The sequence below is a fragment of the Esox lucius genome, chromosome 24 (assembly GCF_011004845.1).
Source record: "Esox lucius isolate fEsoLuc1 chromosome 24, fEsoLuc1.pri, whole genome shotgun sequence".
NCBI classification, from domain to species: Eukaryota; Metazoa; Chordata; class Actinopteri; order Esociformes; family Esocidae; genus Esox; species Esox lucius.
In genome coordinates, this window is record NC_047592.1 from 3,026,395 (window position 1) to 3,046,122 (window position 19,728).

The 19,728-nt window shown below is 49.0% G+C and overlaps 2 protein-coding genes across 3 annotated transcripts; one reads left to right on the top strand and one right to left on the bottom strand.

The window, feature by feature from the left end:
* Positions 1–22: 22 nt before the first annotated feature.
* LOC105007271 (mothers against decapentaplegic homolog 1-like) lies at positions 23–8,233 on the bottom strand. Of its 2 annotated transcripts, none has more exons than XM_010866142.3 (9): positions 8,152–8,233; positions 4,774–5,214; positions 4,484–4,699; positions 3,436–3,717; positions 3,148–3,267; positions 2,805–3,026; positions 2,080–2,240; positions 1,876–1,971; positions 23–1,207 (listed from the first exon to the last, which is right to left on the bottom strand). In XM_010866142.3, exons 2-9 carry the CDS (start codon positions 4,955–4,957, stop codon positions 1,064–1,066), a joined length of 1,425 nt encoding a protein of 474 aa, XP_010864444.1. In that variant the 5' UTR covers positions 4,958–5,214; positions 8,152–8,233; the 3' UTR covers positions 23–1,063. The 2 variants fall into 2 exon arrangements, with proteins under 2 accessions (XP_010864444.1, XP_010864443.1); XM_010866141.4 differs by lacking the exon at positions 8,152–8,233 and adding an exon at positions 6,171–6,273.
* On the top strand, positions 7,592–19,351 carry otud4 (OTU deubiquitinase 4). The gene is made up of 19 exons (XM_029117935.2): positions 7,592–8,316; positions 8,760–8,843; positions 9,017–9,067; positions 9,149–9,195; positions 9,375–9,447; positions 9,540–9,621; positions 10,029–10,246; positions 10,969–11,074; positions 12,891–12,955; positions 13,047–13,147; positions 13,239–13,357; positions 13,436–13,610; positions 13,955–14,096; positions 14,210–15,149; positions 15,859–16,086; positions 16,893–16,933; positions 17,048–17,840; positions 17,992–18,071; positions 18,568–19,351. The coding sequence occupies exons 1-19, from the start codon at positions 8,170–8,172 to the stop codon at positions 19,138–19,140; spliced, it is 4,065 nt and encodes a 1,354-aa protein (XP_028973768.2). The 5' UTR covers positions 7,592–8,169; the 3' UTR covers positions 19,141–19,351.
* The last annotated feature ends 377 nt before the right edge of the window (positions 19,352–19,728 follow it).

Genomic DNA, 19,728 nt, shown 5'->3' on the forward strand with positions numbered 1-19,728 from the left:
CTCTCCCTATTCCCCACCCACCCTCCCCGAATGTATTCTCTGTCCCCTTTCTGTACAGCTAACATGAGACAAGACGACGGATATCCATAACCGAACACAGGTTTACATACTGAGGTCCCACTAGCTAACCGGTTGTAGTTTTAACCACATGCCGCGTTCAACTTGTGAGTTTTCTAGCCTGGTCAAAAGCAGTGCTCTTCACAAGGATCTGGGGTTCCGTTTCAGAGGGCAGAAGTGCACTACTGCCCGAGTCACAAATGAGTCCCCTTTTGAAGTACCCTAATTCTGACCAGGGTCCGCTGGTGCAGAGTGAAGGAAACGCCCTCGATATAAAGACGTGAGCATGACCGCGGTGGGTTCATAACGGTAATAACGGTAAGGCAAAAGTAGTCGAGCGACAATTACCATCAGATCAGTGCTCCAGCTCAGCACTGATCTGAGCTGGAGTCAAATCGCAAAGTAGACTGCCCTTAAGCCCTAGCTCCTTTCCCCTCGGGGGAATCCACAGCCATGCTGGATGCATTCAATTGCAGCCTTCAGTGCCAGTGTGATTTACAAACGCTGCCCCCTCCGTACAGGGGATGGGTGAACAGCTTAGCTCACTTGCAGGGTTGATCTCACCCACACAATTGAATGCAAACTGTAGTCATGCGTGTAACACCGGTGGCTGTGAATTATGAAACTTAATCAACACGACTAACTTACTGTCAGACTCCTTGTGAAGTGTGTAGCTAGTTAATGAACTCTGTAGCGACTTAGCTAATTCAATCACTGTTCTCTTGAGCAAGTGTGTACTTATGAGTGAACACACACGTGACGATTGAAAACAACTGAAGGGCGTAGGGTTTAGGGGGCTGTGTACTTCGTGACTGAGGTCGAGGGTCAGTCTTGATGGAGATGAGGCGGTGCTACTCATTAACGGATAAGTGTCTTTAGTGCTGACTGTCCAGCTTGGTCAGAGCGATTAGATGTCGTCCTCAGTAGGACAGAATGTAGATGGGTGTGTGTGTGTTTAAGGTGTGCTTGTACAGACACGGAGGAAGTATGTGTGTGTGTGTGTGTGTTAGGACACGGAGGAGATGGGGTTATGGGGGGAGCCCATCTGGGTGAGAACCTTGTCCAGCCACTGAAGGGGGCCATGCAGGTGCACTTCTATCCAGCAGGGGGTGCTGGTGACGTCCTGGCGGTGGTACTCCGCACCCCAGCCCTGCACAGAGGAAGACCAACACCAGTCAGGAATAACCCTGGTGTAGTTGGTGACCACTTCCCATGCATAACGCAACAACAGAGACAAACATGTGCATTCCATAACAATTAAAGAAAACAAAAATGTGTTTTTCTGAATTTGAGACTTCATAGAACTAGGCAGGGCTCATGACACTGCACTGTGACCTAGCAGTGACCTGGTGACCCAGATGGAATCCCGAGGTCCTTCTGAGGTCAATCATCAGATCAGAATAATTAGATACATGGGCCCATGGGAAACGCTTCAGACTCGAATGGTGCAACTACCCCATTTCCTCATCCCTCGTGCATTTGCGTGTTTTACGACTGCCTCCATCAACTAGCACGACAATCCTGGGTTAGAGGAAATAAAAATGACTGAGGGTGTCAGATTCATAATTTGACCTTACGGTAGCGCCTCACAGAGTGAGTGCTGTCCTGACACTCACTACAAGAGGCGTGCCTTTTTACATGACACCTTAATGCGTTCATGACTTTGTGACTGTAAGCCAGCGAGAACTAACGGGGAAACAGTCAGGCCAGCTCTCATCACACCGTCTGATGTATCGCAAATGTAACGGCGTCATTCGCCTGTAACCCTTGACCTCACCCCTGACCCTTCCCCCTACGACCCCTGACCCCCATGTTTACCTTGACAAAGCTCATGCGTATGGTACACATCTTGGTGAGCTCGTAGACGGCCTCAAAGCCGTGGTTTACTGACTGGGCAAGTAGCTGGGCAAACTCCTGGTGCGGAACAACAAAGAGAAAGCAGAATTTTGCCGAATTGTACACCTCTGATCTATCCAAGTGGTTATTCTGTGTGTGTGTGTGTGTGTGTGTGTGTGTGTCTACCTGGTTGTTAAAGATCTTCAGGCTGCAGGTACTGGGTATCTTGCAGACAGTGGTGGGGTGGAAACCATGGTGATAGTTACAGTTCCGACTCTGGACGAAGATGCTGCTGCCACTCAGACACTCAGCGTACACCTCCCCACCCACATAGTAGAGATGGACCCCTGTGACAGAGGAGGAGGTGGGAGGAGGAGGAGGTGGAAGGGAGACTCAGCGCTACAGGTTTGTTTGCACAGTCAACCTAAAATGTTCTTCATCTGACAGAGAGTGCAAAAAGAGAAGTTTATTCCTGAAGTGGGCTGGATTCCAACCCACGGTGGTTTGTGCTCCGGTTTTTAGAACCCACGGCCACAGGCAATTCTGCCGTTTCTTTCCCCCAATCAGATCACACATTTCGGCATCAGATCTTTTTTTCAGCGCTTACTAGTCAAAAGACCAATTAGGTAAAAACCAAACACCTGAACAGACCTGCCTGTGTAAACCTTTATTGTTCATCTCCCCAGGACAAAAAGGTACACCACAGCAGAACCCATAAGAACAAAGTTCACTGGTTCTTTAAAGGTCTTTCCACGGTAAAATGGTTGGCCAGCATGGACAAAGATGTTGCCACTGAATCTAATAATGACACTGCCTCCCAGGGGGCTATATCCAATCCAGGCAAGAGCTCACATTTCTAAAAACAATCAACTTGCCCTTTTGCATGGTGTTTCACAGCGGTCAACTCTCACCTTTGCCAATGTGTCGCCGTGTGTTTTCTATGGTCGAGTTGCGGTTGACATTGGACAGCAGGCCCAGGCAGAAGCGGTTGCGGTTATTGGAGGGGTCGGTGAAGCCATCAACCAGAACACTTGAGTCCGATGCCAGGTATGCTTCGCCTACACGGTTATTCAGCTCATAGTAGACTATGGAACACCAGTGTTTTGGTTCCTCATAGGCTACGGGCTGGACATCTAGAGCGAGAGAGAGGAGAGGGGGAGAGGAGCGGGAGGAAAAGAGAACAGATGGCATGCGACATCACCCTATGACAGAGGGATGTTCACATTTCCAGGCATTCTGAGTTTCCGTGGTTACCTGGTCTGTTGTTGATTTCCAGGCCCGTTGGTATGGGGAGGAGGTTGGTGTCCATTGGCTGGGAGCAGTCTTGGGTCAGCGAATCGTCTGGAGGCATGTAGGCCGGGGGCGGGGTGTCGGCTGTGTCACAGGAACATATTACAAGAATGTCTGTTCAACGCGACCAAACTCAACCATCATCGGCTCCCCCTGCTCAAAAAATCTTCCCACAGCTATGAAGAGAGAGACAGAGCCACAGAGAGAAAGAGAGAACAGGTGCTACAGAGGCCAGCCTGGGACCGGTCTTACCCGGGACGTGGAAGGGGCTGTCTGGGTCCGAGCTGAGGGGTGAGTGGGGGAAGGCAGAGGTACTGGAAGACCCGCTGCCAGGCGAACTGGGGTAACTGTTGCCAGGGGAACAAGGAAATGCCAAGCCTCCGTTGCCTCCACCGCCTGGAGGAAATGATTCGGGGAAGGTGGCATTGTGGGGCATGAGCGGCTCATTCTGGTCAATGGCGCCATGGTAACGGGGCTGCATCCCAGGCCGTGCTGTGAGGTCACTGTTCCTAGGAACTAAAACAGGAGGCAGCACTGAGGAGAGAGGAGAGGGAAGGGAGAAGATAAGCATGAGAGAGAAGGGAGATCAGGAGTCCATCAAGAGGTTGGAGATATTGCTACAGTGGTCAGTGTACTGTTTACTACAGGGGATTAGTTTATACACGTTAGGGGGTATTGATGCTCAGTAGGGATGAGTGTATACTCAATAGTGGGTTAGTGTATACTCAGTAGGGATTAGTGTATACTCAGTAGGGATTAGTGTATACCCAGTAGGGGGTACTGATGCTCAGTAGGGGGTACTGATGCTCAGTAGGGGGTACTGATGCTCAGTAGGGATTAGTGTATACTCAGTAGGGGGTACTGATGCTCAGTAGGGGGTACTGATGCTCAGTAGGGATTAGTGTATACTCAGTAGGGGGTACTGATGCTCAGTAGGGATTAGTGTATACTCAGTAGGGGGTACTGATGCTCAGTAGGGATTAGTGTATACTCAGTAGGGATTAGTGTATACTCAGTAGGGGGTACTGATGCTCAGTAGGGATTAGCGTATACTCAGTAGGGGGTACAGATGCTCAGTATGGATTAGTGTATACTCAGTAGGGGGTACAGATGCTCAGTATGGATTAGTGTATACTCAGTAGGGGGTACTGATGCTCAGTAGGGATTAGTGTATACTCAGTAGGGTGTACTGATGCTCAGTAGGGATTAGTGAATACTCAGTAGGGGGTTAGTGTATACGCGGTTTGGGGTATTGCTCAGTAGGGATGAGTGTATAATCAGTAGAGATGAGTATACTCACTAGGGCTGTCCACTCTCTTGTAGTGGTAGGGGTTTATGCAGACATCTTTGTGCTTGGCTCCAAAGGGGAATTCACAGCACTCCAGGGCCTTGAGCTCGTGGTGGGACTGCAGGTCCGGCCAGCGCCACACCCGGCAGTAGATGACGTGGGGGAGGCCCTTACGATGGGACACCTGGAGACGCCCATCCAGAGATCGAGGGATGGTCACACACTTACCTGGAGGATGGGGTAGACATGGCTTAGAAACAATCACACACACACACAGAAAAACCCCAAACCCACACACTCACTGGGTTGTCCGGGGCAGCTGAGGGCTCTCTCCAGCTCCTCCATCGCTCCCTTCTTCTTCTTCAGCTTCTTCACCAGGGCGTCCACCGCCTTCTCCGCCCACTTCTCCTCCTCGTCGCCCTGCTTCCACCCCAGCAGCCTCTTCACCGCCGGGCTGGTGAACGAGAAGAGCGACGTCACGTTCATCCTGAGGACAATCTAGGGTGCGGGGCTTGACAGGCCTGGCTCCTCCCTGGAAGGGCTCTGTGTTCTCAGTTACTGAAGGCCGGCCAGCGTCCAGGAGAACGTCCCCTCTGGTCGGTGTCGTCCGCCCACACTGACCGCTAGTTATTCCATACAGGACAGGTCCTTTGGGATAAGTCCTTTGGGGCGGGTCCTTTGGGGCGGGTCCTTTGGGGCGGCCACCGGGTGAAGTGTAAAGACAGTAGTGTTCCACGGCAAACCTTCAACAGAGACATTTACATTAGTCATTTAGCAGACACTCCCATCTGGCTTGACATGCAGGAGCAAACAGGCTTCAATCAAGGGCACAACTAGTGTTTTTTCTACCCTGTCAGCTTAGGGATTAGAACCGCCATCCTTTTGTTTATGCAGTTGGCCACTAGATCCAATGATCCAATCAAACCTCCAATAACTCCAATAAGATATGAGACAATAGCTGTAAGCTAATACTCTCTCGTCACTGAGTGGCTCTTCAACCACCCCCACTCCTGCCACAGACTATTCAACACATTTCCATTGCAGGATAGAGAGCTGAAAATCAATGTCTTCAGCCGTGTGTGTGTCCATGGAGCTGTAGACGGGAGATCGAGATATGCAAGCCGGCGAGAGTATTATGTTGCAACCGCAATCCGCGCTTTGCTTCCTTCCCTAGGGACACTCTCCTATCCCGCGTTGTGGAGAGACGGTGCATAATTTATGACCGACCGGCAGAAAGGCCTGCAGTCGGCCCCTTCCCAGGGCACTTTCACCCGGCCAGGACCACGGCCAGACGGCCTCTCATTCCAGTGGCGGTCAATATGATCAAAGCTGTTTTGGTGAGATACTTTCCACAAGGAGAAATCACAGCTTCTAACTACACACGACTGTTATTTTACAGGGAAATAAAATGTGTGTCTGAAACTAACCCAATTGATTATCTTAACCGTTTAAACGATTTGACACTGATAAAATATGTATCTGTAACTTCTAACACTGTGATCAGATAGGCCTAACTACATACACGCGTTGGAGATAATCTAGATGAGAAAGACAATAGAAGGAAAAGTTTGACGCCTCGAGATCCGTAAAATAACTATAGTTTGCAATTCGAACAAGCAATTAAAACAAACGCGTTCAACGGAGAAACCCATTGGTATTTCTTTACATGTGTTATAATAAGAGTAAACGTCTACATTACCGTGTTTAAACAGACGTTATTTTTGTTTTAAAGCGCTCCAAAACAACGGCGTACTCCTCGCCTCCCACTTGCCTGACGCTGGCGTCACTCTGTCGGGCAGAACGCCACACCCTCCGGCGGATCACAAATCAGAGGCGGGGCGAGGTGCACTTTCAACTCAGCAGCATGAAACAAACGAAAAACTTTTGTCAAAAAGCATCTTCAAGTTATGAATAATATTATAAAAGTACTACAGGTGATATAGAACAGATATTTATACTAAATGTACAATATAATATTTCGGGACAGTTATTAGAATAATCCTATTTAGAATAATTACTATGATCAGAATAATTTTGGGTTCCGTGTCCTGCTCCAAAATACTGGGAGAAAAATAATTTCAAATCTCTGTAATTGTTCGGAATTGTTTTACACGCTGTCAGGGAATGCCGCATTATCTCAGGTTCTGCTGTATGTTAGCCTTGCTTTCATAGCCACCCCGGATTGTCCGTGTCTATACCCTTCTCAGGGGCAAGACTGCTCACTGAGCTCTACACATTGTCAAGGTTTTCATCTGTAACCGTGGTGAAATATCTGTACGGTTGACTTAAAGCCACCTGGAACAGATGGAACATTACTGTGTTGTTATTCGGTTATTTATGATTGATTGGATATTCTGGTCCTGAGTGTTTTTCTAGAACTGGTTTAAACTATCCAGAACCAGTTAGATGACGAGACTGCTCAACTCTAGTATTGCAGGGCATGCTAATGGAATTCCAAAACACAATTGTCTATTAATAATTTATTATCCGTGGATATTGGTTTAATTCTGCCCTGGCTACATTGTAGTTCTCATCAGGTCAATTTGGATGCTGCATACTGACAGTGACTGATTTACAGTATGGAATTTGTTTTACTCTTACACAAAACTTTCGTAACTTCTCCTTGGGCGAAATACAGAAAATGCCCTCTTGAAGTCAATTAAGCAAGCATACATTTTAGTCTTATCTTGGTGGACATGTATCAGTGTGTAAAACTATGTTGGTGTTGTTTTCGCAGTTTGTTTTTCAGTCAAGACATTGTGCTTTTTGAAGGAGTTTAAAACACTCTTTATAATACTACATGTTAATCAAATTCCACAGTATTTCTTTGTCACGTTTGTGTCAGTTCTTATAGATATAGATTGGCTTTATGCGTCCATAAATAGGTTTATCTTTTTAAAGTCTCTTTGTCAATAATAACAAACATGAAGTACACTTTTTATAATTATAATATATATTAAATAAACAACGACAGGGTATTTTCATAAATATTTACAAACATTGTTTATTTGTAGATGTTTTACATTTATTGTGAATTTCTATTCAACACAACAATATAACACTATATAATAAAGCATTTGCACGTGTTAAAGTTGCTACAAACAAACAAAAACAAACTTGCGAAGGTTTCCTTTGGGTTGGTGATTAGTTACAGTTGGAAAAGATCAGAGACTCTTGGGTGATTTAAGTTGGGAAATGTCGTTCACTTGGTTCTCTGCCCCACACACTGAAAGGGCGTATTGCCTACAACTCCCAACGGCCAGTGGAGTTACCAAACTTAAGTGAAAGTGGAACGAGGAGGCGTGGAGGAAGAATGAAATCAGAAACGAACGAGCGGCTTACTGTAGAAAATAGAGACGTCCTATACTACATGTTTAATTTGATTAACTGCGTAGTAAGTCAATCAAGCTGGTGGTTTACTAACTTTCTTAGCTCGTTAGCAATTTCACTGGCCTTGGGAGTTTTTCTTTCGTAAGCCAAGATGCCCTGTTCTGAGTCTCATGAAAACATAGCTAGGTAAGGAATGGTTTTGGGGGAAACGAAAGAAACGTCCCTGGTTGTAGAACCGAAACCGGAGTGTCAGCTGCTGGTTATAAACTGTTTCATCGTTGTATTGCTTATCCCGAATGGGGACGTAGCTAGCACTGGTTGCAGACGCGAGTGCCTCTAGCGATACTTACCAAACGCAGCAGCGACCGATGGACGTGTGTCCTCCGAACATGCAGCAAAGTAACGAAGACCGAGGGGTGGAACGTAGTATGGACGAATACCTCAAATCCATCGGGTTTCACCGAAAGAAAATAGCCAAAGACGGGTCGTGTCTGTTTCGGGCGGTAGCTGAACAGGTAATGTGAAATCGAGCCACGCATGACAAGACAGAGAAGTCTAGAGTTAATTGTTTAGCTATCTTAACTAGCTTCGCAGCTAGCCATTCCCATGATCAAATACATCGACAGTGTTTGGTGTTCCACCCACTTTTTCCGTGCACGTGCATCCAAATCCCCGGCCTCACTCTTCATCAACACACATACTTTGTCAACCGTATATTGCACCCCTACAATATTTATCCCAACCAATGAGAACAATTGCTGTACAACTTTTTATTACTTTAAAGACAACTTCGCCAAGTGAAATTGCGCAGTTTTTTTTTCTAGCCGGTCAGCTAAAAAAAAAAATGCACGTCCTTTTTAGATGCCCACAACAGTATGCTAGCGCCCTAGCTACCTGAAGTGTCTGTACCTAGCTAGCGCGTAACTATTTTTGACTGGTTTTTGTTTTGATTTTTCAGGTGTTGCACAGTCAAAGCTTGCATACAAACGTTCGGGCAACCTGTGTGCAGTATCTTAAAAAGAACAGAGCAAACTACGAGGCGGTAGGTTACAGTACCGAGGAAGGGCGACTAAATAACACGCACTGATAGTTGTCACGTGCATACTATATTGAGAGTGTACATGTAGGATATTTGATAATCAGACCGTTAAGACGTTTTATATAGTATGTGTTGGTTATCCCTTTTCTTCACCCGTATACAACTTTCTCTTACAGTTCATTGAGGGAGACTTTGAGGAGTATTTAAGCAAACTTGAGGATCCCCAGGTAAAGAATCACTTCTGTCAGTTGTAGGTATTACTGACGTTGTTCAGACTAACACCAAGAAACGTTTACATTGTCTTGCAGCACTGGGTAGGTGAGGTGGAGATCAGTGCTCTGGCTCTCATGTACAAGTAAGACTTTCATCATATGTTTAGTTTGCTGTGTTTCTGTGAAGGATTATTTATTTATTCCAACATACTTCAGCTGCTTACATAGTTTTTAGACTTAATCTATGCCCTGTCCCCTCCTGCCACGCCCCCTGTCCCCTCCTGCCACGCCCCCTGTCCCCTCCCCATTTTTCTGATTCCAGGTGTGATTTCATCATCTACCAGACCCCTGGTAAACCTCCTGTTCAAATTACTGACAACGGCTTTGACAACAAGGTATAACAACAAGACTGTGGAAGGACGCCATGTTCCAGAATGTCCTAATTTCACATGAGGGCATTTTAATGTAATATTTCTTTCTTTGTCAGGTGCGTCTGTGCTTCTTGAACGGAAACCACTATGACAGCGTTTATCCTGTGTCTCATGTGCAGAACGCTGCCTTCTGCCAGTGTGAGTTCAGCTGGAACATGTTATCACACACACACACACACACACACTCTCACTATCTTTATCCCGTGTGTCACGTGAACAACGCTGACTTCTGCCAGCTCACGTCTGTTAAAGATGGTGTCATCTCAACTTTTAAATGCCTTCGCTATATTTACTTCAGCCCAGCCTATTATTAAATGTCCATGGAGTTCAGTTTCTGGTTCGATAGTGTTTCCTCTGGAATACATGGTATTACTATTGGCTTGTCTGCAGTATTAGACAATATGGGCGTGGCCCCGGCCTGCTGCTGCACAATATGGGCGTGGCCCCGGCCTGTGGGGTGTCAAACCGGGTTAGGGTTAGTGTGTTAGAAAGTGTGCTTTTTCAGAAGGTTGTTTTGAACAATGTCTGCGCTTCCACCTGTGTAGCCATCTTGTACGAGCTTCTCTATGAGCGCGTGTGCGGCACGGAGCACTCTGTAGTCGCCCCCTGTCTGAAAGGTGTCCCTGGTAAATGTGGCGTTGACCTTTTGGAGGACGACCCGGCCAACGATGAGTGTTGCAGCAGCGACGAGTCAGACATGGAAGGGGAGGAGCCTCTCCAGACCCATGATGGAGCAGAGAGGGGCCATAGACCCCCCTTTAGGGTAACACGATATGATGCATGCCAGAACAGGTAGTGGTCAACTTACGTCCGGGATGCGCTCCGGAAGTCGATCTGGTCGTAAGCCGGCCGAGGAATAATAATTTAGTAGATTCTAGTCCCTCGTAGCCACATGTGCGTTTTCTCTTACTACGCTCGCTCGACTCTGTTTTCTAAGATTCGTTACAGTAACATACTCACATTTTATACAACAATATGAGTATACCGCTGTTTTTACTACGGTCGTGGACGGTCGTAAGTCCGGGCGGACATACAGCTCTGGAATTTTTTTTTTGACCACTGCACCTTTTTTTGAGTGAGGAACAGATGCGTTCAATTTGCAGTGGTCTCTTAATTTTAACCTGTTTTGTTCCTCACCCAAAACCTTCCTTTCCAACTTTTTTGGAAATGAAAGAAAAAGGTGCCGTGGTCTCTTAATTTTTTTCCAGAACTGTAAGTCTCAGGTCGTAAGTCGACGACTACCTGTAAATAACATTGGACCTAGTCCTATAACACTGTCTGGTTATTGATTGGTCATTGGTGTATCAGGTTTATTAATTATGTTGATTATTTAACTTATTGTCTCTGTCCTCCTGGTTATTTATCTTTTTCTGTCTGTTGTTTCTGTCTTGGTGTTTGTTAGACATTGTATTAAAAAAAAAAAAGGTACATTTTTTGGATGTTTATGCTGCTGGTTATTTGTTTCTTAATCTCTGCTTATCTCAGGGTCGTGGAGGTAAAAGCCCCTCCTTCTCCAAAAGGGTGAGGCGTTCCCTAAACCCCTCCCTCTACAGAAACACAGAGTATGATGTCTGGGTCAAATCTAAGAGAGGTACTTTCTCCATATACTGTGGATTCAAATACAATTCACATTACAATGTAGAGGATAGTTTTGTCAACTCCTTTTTCCAGGCAGAGAGGCTGACCTTAACTGTCGTCGCTGACCACCTCTTAATCAGCAGCCTTATAAAATCTCTTATTTTCCCCCCAAGTCATATTATTCGGGATTTAGCCCTCAAAATCAGACCTGTGTAATAGGACAAGCAAAAAATTCCTTAAACCAAATGAGACCCCTTTTGAGGTCTGTGGGAAAAAATACAATAATTATTATCTTGTATTATAATCAGGTGTTGTCAGGTATCCTGGTTGTCAGCCCCTATGAAAGGTTGTTGTTTCTAATCCCGAGCTGTCAATGTAAATAATGTTAATTCTGTCCCTGAGCGAGGCAGTTAACCCTATTGCTACCCTGGGTCATTTCTGATTTTAGAATTCTGTAGTGTGTTTGTGCCTCCGTTGCCATGGCTCCGATTTGTTCTATCACGTATCGTGCTCCCGTGACAACGAGCTTTGCGCGTTTGTCCTCAAATCTTATATTGTCATTGTTCTGTGCAGTTGTACCCTCACCTAAAGGATTATTAGGAACACCGGTTCAATTTCTCATTAATGCCATTATCTAATCAACCAATCACATGGCAGTTGCTTCAATGCATTTAGGCGTGTGGTCCTGGTCAAGACAATCTCCTGAACTCCAAACTGAATGTCAGAATGGGCAAGAAAGGTGATTTAAGCAATTTTAAGCATGGCATGGTTGCTGGTGCCAGACGGGCCGGTCTGAGTATTTCACAATCTGCTCAGTTACTGGGATTTTCACGCACAACCATTTCTAGGGTTTACAAAGAATGGTGTGAAAAGGGAAAAACATCCAGTATGCGGCAGTCCTGTTGGCGAAAATGCCTTGTTGATGCTAGATGTTAGAGGAGAATGGGCCGACTGATTCAAGCTGATAGAAGAGCAACTTTGACTGAAATAACCACTCGTTACAACCGAGGTATGCAGCAAAGCATTTGTGAAGCCACAACACGCACAACCTTGAGGCGGATGGGCTACAACAGCAGAAGACCCTACCGGGTACCACTCATCTCCACTACAAATAGGAAAAAGAGGCTACAATTTGCACAAGCTCATCAAAATTGGACAGTTGAAGACTGGAAAAATTTAGAGTCAGAATTTGGCGTAAACAGAATGAGAACATGGATCCATCATTCCTTGTTACCACTGTGCAGGCTGGTGGTGGTGGTGTAATGGTGTGGGGGATGTTTTCTTGGCACACTTTAGGCCCCTGAGTGCCAATTGGGCATCATTTAAATGCCACAGCCTAACTGAGCATTGTTTCTGACCATGTCCATCCCTTTATGACCACCATGTACCCATCCTCTGATGGTTACTTCCAGCAGGATAATGCACCATGTCACAAAGCTCGAATCATTTCAAATTGGTTTCTTGAACATGACTATGAGTTCACTGTACTGAAATGGCTCCCACAGTCACCAGATCTCAACCCAATAGAGCATCTTTGGGATGTGGTGGAACGGGAGTTTCGTGCCCTGGATGTGCATCCCACAAATATCCATCAACTGCAAGATGCTATCCTATCAATATGGGCCAACATTTCTAAAGAATGCTTTCAGCACCTTGTTGAATCAATGCCACGTAGAATTAAGGCAGTTCTGAAGGCGAAAGGGTGTCAAACACAGTGTTAGTATGGTGTTCCTAATAATCCTTTAGGTGAGTGCATATCTTTCCATACGTGTAGCCGCATCTCATTTTATGAATACTTTTAACCCTAACCCTTCCTGTTTCCCTCTTAGCTCAGCAGAAGTTGGACTTCTGTATCGCGGCTGGTATGCAGTACATTGTTGGGGACAAATGCAAGGTAGTGTGTTTTTGTGCGTGCGCCATCACTCTACTAGTTGACTGTGTGAATGCTCTCCGACTTAATCGTTGTTTTGCCCTAACGCCCCTAGGTCCGCCTCAGCAACGGTGGGCGTTACTATGGCGCCTTTATCCAGGAAGTGTCGGCTGACAGCGGGCCCGTTACAGTCTTCATAGAGGAACTAGGCAGGAAGTAGGGCATGGCTTTGTTTGGCTCTCTTGACTCTGTCCTGTTTTGTAATATAAATTCTCAGTGTGTGTGTCCGTGTGTCCATGTGTCCCAGAGAGTCAGTGGCCCTGTGGAATCTGCGTGCCCCGGCTGAAGACACCTTGTCCTGGAGCACGGTCACTAGAGATGGGAAGAGGCTGAACAATGGGAGCAGCAGCTCTGGGCCTCCCTCTGGTGAGTCTTAAGTGACCATGTTCACTTGATGTTCAAAAGGTCGTATTTTGGTTTAATGCTCTTCCCTCCCCCCTCCAGAGTGGGAAACCAGAGGAGCTGGGCGGAGGCCAGGGAAGTCTCCTCTGCAGTCGGCAACGCTGCCGGTTACCCAGCCAACAGTCGGAGGGCGTGGTGTCCAGAAGCAGCACTCTTGGCCCTCCCATGCCACTGTAGAGGAGGGCGGGACCAAGAACACACACCCTCCCCACCCCAGGTCTGGACTGACCCCCCCCCCCCCCCCCCCAGCAGTCAGGACGTTAAACACAGTCTCTTAGTGGGGAGTCAGGAGCATTTGTTTAGTTGAGAGAGGACCGGATGATGGGTTAGAACAACAGATGAGGTGTCCCTTCATTCTGCCACTGGGAGTTGATTAAATGGAACATTTTCAGGGATGTCAATGCAGACCGCTAACGACTGCTTATTGGAAATGTCCAGCTAGCCTGTCAGCCTGGGAACTGGTGTTGTTTAGGCATTATGGTTGGGTTAAGGAATCATTTTATTTCGGCGATACTAAACTGCAGGTTCTTACTGGGATTGTGGTACCACTGTCTGTTTCAGGAGGACCTGCAGTACAGTTGAGCAGCCGACACCAGCCTTCGGTCTGTCGGAGGAGCAGCGTCTGGCCAGGGAGGAGGAGCAGAGGAACCTTGCCCTAGTGGAGATACAGCTACGAGATGAGACCAGCTTCCCTGCTCTGGGGGTGAGGGTTGGATCTGGCTGATGGTGGAGGCTGGGGTTTGGCTGGCTGGGGGTGGGTGGGTGGGTTCGACATGTTCTGCCAGATGACAGCATTGAACTGTAATCGTCTCCCAGGTGGTGTCCAAACTGGCTGAGGGAAGGGGGAAAAGGGGCAGAGGGAGGACCATAAGGAGGTCAACAGGAGATGAGGAGAGGAAGACCCCATCACCTCCTGTCCAGGACAAACCTACCACAAGAGCTCCTGGTCCAGCTCTTCCTGTTGCTCCTGGTCCAGCTCTTCCTGTTGCTCCTGGTCCAGCTCTTCCTGTTGCTCCTGGTCCAGCTCTTCCTGTTGCTCCTGGTCCAGCTCTTCCTGTTGCTCCTGGTCCAGCTCTTCCTGTTGCTCCTGGTCCAGCTCTTCCTGTTGCTCCTGGTCCAGCTCTTCCTGTTGCTCCTGGTCCAGCTCTTCCTGTTGCTCCTGGTCCAGCTCCTCCCGTTGCTCCTGGTCCAGCTCCTCCCATTGCTCAAGCTGTCCTTCATTCTACCCCAAACCCCACTACTGCCCCAGCCCCACCTACTGCGGTAGAGGTTGCATCTCCTCCTCCCGTTGCTCCTTCTCCTCCCGTTGCTCCTGTTGTTCTTCCTACTACTGCAGCCCCAGCCCCACCTCCTGCGGTAGAGGTATCAGCGCCTTTTCCCTCCTCCATCTCTCCACCTCCTCCCTCTCCTGCAGACTCTAGGTCCTTAGCACCTGCTGCCCTCATTAACAATAACTCCGCCCCGGCCCCTCACCTAAACCCCTCGCCGTCTCCGGCCCCCCCTCTCTATACGTTGGCACCCCTCATGGCCGCCCCGCCCCCGCAGCCCCAGCCGTCTGGCCCGCCCCCGCAGCCCCAGCCGTCTGGCCCGCCCCCGCAGCCCCAGCCGTCTGGCCCGCCCACGCAGCCCCAACCGACTCTCACTTCCTTTCATCTAAACTCTCACCCTCAACCCCCACTCCCCCATCCTCCCCAGGCTTCTCTCCCCCGGGAGCCCGCTACCTATGAAGTCCCCCCTGCCTCAGCCTACCCCCCAGGTAAGATCTCACACACGCGCGCGCACACACACTCCCCCACCTCCCTGCATGTTCACATGGTCTTCAGACACACCGGAGGGTGCTGTGTAAGGGGTGGGGGGGTTATGGCCGATATAACACGGCTCAAGGCTTCAGCATACTCACCAGAGTATGCTCTCCGTGTTTCTCACATCTGCTGTCATCTGGGTTGTTTTGGGACTGTGTTGTGAGCCAGTATAATCAGGGTTTTGGGGTGTTGGTGCTGTCATCTGGGTTGTTTTGGGACTGTGTTGTGAACCAGTATAACCAGGGTTTTGGGGTGTTGGTGCTGTCATCTGGGTTGTTTTGGGACTGTGTTGTGAGCCAGTATAACCAGGGTTTTGGGGTGTTGGTGCTGTCATCTGGGTTGTTTTGGGACTGTGTTGTGAGCCAGTATAACCAGGGTGTTGGGGCTGTCATCTGGGTTGTTTTGGGACTGTGTTGGGAACCAGTATAACCAGGGTTTTGGGGTGCCTTCGAACATGCACCACGCACCCTTTGGCCTTCTTCCCTAAATGTTCCACAGCTAAGGGATGTTCTTGAGTCTGAGTGCCTGGGTATATTGGCTGTATGTCATGTTATTGGTACAATAATAAAAACACAAATGTAATGGTAGAATCTCCTCTTTAGCAGGTAGCTTTACAATATCAGATGTTGGCCAGCTTACCTGCCCCCTCTCTCCCACGAACAGGTGTCCCGCCCCCTCAGAGCATCCCCTCGTCTCTACCTGAGCACATGGCCCACCCCCCCCCCAGCCTCTCACAGCCCCAGACAGTCAACCCGCCCCCCCTGTCCTTCCACCAGTTCACCCATCTCTACCAGGACCCACTCTTCCCAGGATTCCCCTTGTCTGACAAGGAGGAGATTGTCCAGACTCCTGGCTACTCCTACATGCGCAGCGGAGAGGATCTGCCCCGTGGTGAGTATCCCTGACCTCTAACCCCTGCACCTAATATTAACCCTACGAGGTGTCCCGTTTTATGATTTTAGTGTCTAGCTTCATAGCAGAAACTCTCAGCGGGACTCTGTACAGTTGATGTCGAGATGCATGTCCAATGCCGTTTTGGTTCACACTTTGCTCAGTCAAGTGTAGACCGGAAACTGTACTCTAGTCTTCTGCCTAAGACCCCTGGGCTAATCCGTGAGAAGTATTCAAACCGTTTGAGGAAGGCTCCTTTGACAATGCGCACAGTTTCTTAAATGTGTGCAACATTGGCTTGCTAACTTCAGCAAGTCACCTTTGATATGAAATGGGATGCTGCCAACCAGTGAGAGCTCATGATGAACCCACACAATGCTGAATACCTCTGCCACAAGTTAACCTTCCATTGAAGGGGTCACTTTCAGTTTGTGGATCTATTAGATGCATGGGAACGTTTCGCCAAATCATGTTTGTAAGATGCTGTGAACAAGCGCTTGATGGATTCAGCCACCCTATTTTTTTTTAATCTAAATGCTGATTTTCTGTTGTAGCTTTGGGGACCTACACCCTAGTGGGCCAGTAGCCCCTAGTGGGCCAGTAGCCCCTAGTGGGCCAGTAGCCCCTAGTGGGCCAGTAGCCCCTAGTGGGCCAGTAGCCCCTAGTGGGCCAGTAGCCCCTAGTGGGCCAGTAGCCCCTAGTGGGCCAGTAGCCCCTAGTGGGCCAGTGTCTACTGCTCTATCTAAATGATGAGCATGTCTGGTTGCCGGGCTGCTAAGATGACATGTTTCTCTTGCTCTTGTCAGATGTGAACGTCTTGAGGTTTTTCTTCAACCTTGGTGTTAAGGTAAGACGTGTGATTCTGTCCTGAGCCTCGGTTCTTCGCTAGCTTGTGTCTGGGGATTTTAATTTGAGAAAAACCCCTGTGTGCCGTCTCCCTCCCCGTCTCCCCCCCCTACAGGCATATACCAACCCCTTGTGGCCCCCCCACTCCTACATCCTCCCCCTCCACCAGGCCTTCAGCATGCAGCCTAAACTCCCCTCCCCCTACCCCCCAGCCTGGTACCCCCCTCCCCGCCCCGCTGACACCCACCCCCCGACCTCCTCCCTCCTCGGTGCCCCCCCCCACCCCCCAGATGTCCCCCGGGAGGTGTCCTGGATGCACGGTGAGGGATATCCCCGGTACCCGTCCCCAGGCTTGGGAGGTGCACCCTTCTATGATCCCCTCCAGGGCGGCCCCCCGCCTCCCCACTCTGCTCCCCAGCCCACTGGTTACCCGCCCAGCCTCCCCTCCAACCCTGCTCCGGCTCAGCCCGTTCACCTTCACCCCCAGCCCCACTTGGGAGGCCCCCTTCTCTGGCCTTCAAATGTTACCCCCAGATCAAACAGCTACACCGGGGGGTACCAGGCACCCTCGCCTCTGACACAGTACCCCCCACAACCTGCGCACCCCTCGCCTTCCAGCAGGTACCCTGCTGCGCCCCAAACATCCGCCAACGCCGCGCAGCCTCACCCCAAGCCCTACCCACCGACTCCGGCTGCCCCCCCCCTCTATCCGCCCTCCGTGTCCCTGTGCCCTTCTGCCTCTCCAGGGTTCCCTGCTCCCAGGCTGCCCAGCGGGAACCAGAACCCGACTCTGGATCCTCAGCCCGCCAGTGGGATGTTCTTCCTGGGCGTGACGTCCAGCCACAGCGCTCACGCTCCAGCTGCCAGTGCCGCCGGGTCTGGCACCAGTACGGCCCACCGGGAGAGAGGTGAGGCATCTTGGGTCTGAGGTTTTCCCTTGTGAGGACGCGGCGGTGTGACGCGGCCGTGTGGGGACCGTTTGAGCGGTGCTTTGCAGTGGTTCCGGGGCATTCTGAGAGGACTCACAGTTGGGCATGTTCTCTCCTTCTGTTGGAGCAGGCAGCGGTCAGACTACTCCTGCCACCACCACCGCCACCAGTGGACCAGGGGATGTGTTGAGGTCTACCACTACTGAGCAGGTAGGCTGTAACATGACCGTTAACGGGGGCTGATAGGAAATCAATATTTCCATGGTAAGGATGGATACACCAGTAGACCAAAATCCTTATCCTTGCTTTAATATGTGTTCAACACACGGGCAGTACAGGATTTTCCCCAAAAATATACTGAGTGTTTAGAAGTAATTATTTATCCCTGTTTTCTACGCCTCTATAAATGAAAAGTGATGACATGCTTCTAGGACTGTGTTCCTGAAGAAATGAATTTCAGTTCGGCTTTTTGTGTCTTTGCAGCAATGCTAACCAGTTTACTGACGTACGTGGTTGAGTTGTTCCTATTGCACTCCATAGCACAAGTTCAGCAGCGTAAAGTGGGAACAAATATTCAGATCCCACCATGTTCCAGGCTGTTAGGTTTGGTAGTGGGGTGTGTATGTCCTTAACACAGACCCGCTCTGCGCTAGAGACCCTTTTATGTTGTGTTTTTAATATTATTATTTTTTTACTGGTACTGAAGGTCACAAGTGTCCCCGAGGGTCACCGGAGGTCAGCGTCCGCAGGAAGCGGCGTGGTCACGTTCCAGGATGTGTCTGTTGGCATGGGCACACCGGGCGTGGGCAAGACCGCTGAGACCCAGCCGGCGGAGTTCAGCCCGAAAGCGACCAATCAGATGAAAAGGGAGGGCTGGGGTGAGCTCAAAGTCACTGTCCCACGGGTGGGGACTCCACCCCTGCCCACCAGCAGTGGAACCCTGTTGGATGGACACTGGCCAGTGGGAGAGGAACCCAACACTAATGACCCCGCCCTCAGAAATGGGAAGTTGAACTACAGCCGCTCCCAAGGAGGAAGAGGATGGGTGAGAGGATATGAGGAGGGAGGAGGGAGGGGCTACAAAGACAACCGCTGGAGGGGGGAGGGGCATGGGACAGGATACCGGAGGGGTGTGGGTAGAGGGGGGGCTGATTACCGGAGGCAGGGACAGAATAGTAGGGCACGGGGGAGGGGCTATTACAGTCTACCACACTCCACCAATGGGAGAGAGGCAAGCTACTCAGGCTGGCTGAAGAACGCCCCATGCGCAGATTCTTGAGGCTTGATTGGCTGACTTGGCTATTTTGAGTCGTATATTCTGTATATTTTGTTTTCTTCAAGGTTTTCTGTTCGTGGTTTTATGCAATTCTGTATCTGAACTGAAACAGATGTTTTTAATGGTCTTGTTATGCGGGAACTGTCTTGGATGGTTGGACACTTTATTTTTTTCGCTTTGAAATATATTAAAATAAAAGTTACCTGGCTCTTTTCTTCTGTGTCGATTGTCTTGATGGAGGCTGATTCTCTATTTCCTACAAAGTCTCCCATGGGCTCTGGTCTGGAGTATATTATATATGGATTTAATCTATCTTGTGAAGCCCAAGACCTGTTGCGAAAGTCCATTGATTTGACATTAATGCATCTGTTTTCTGAACACTGTGATGGGCTTAGTAAAGACTAAAGTAAACAACCTTTTGTAATGTGACATGAACACAGGCAGTCACGAAATCACCTTTCTGTTAAACACATGACCAAGTACAGGCTGCCACAACAATTACTGCATTGTGTCAGGATATGCTTATTGCAAACTAGTATGCCAGCATGAAGAAAGCTAGAGGACTGGTAGATTTTGCTATATCGACACTGC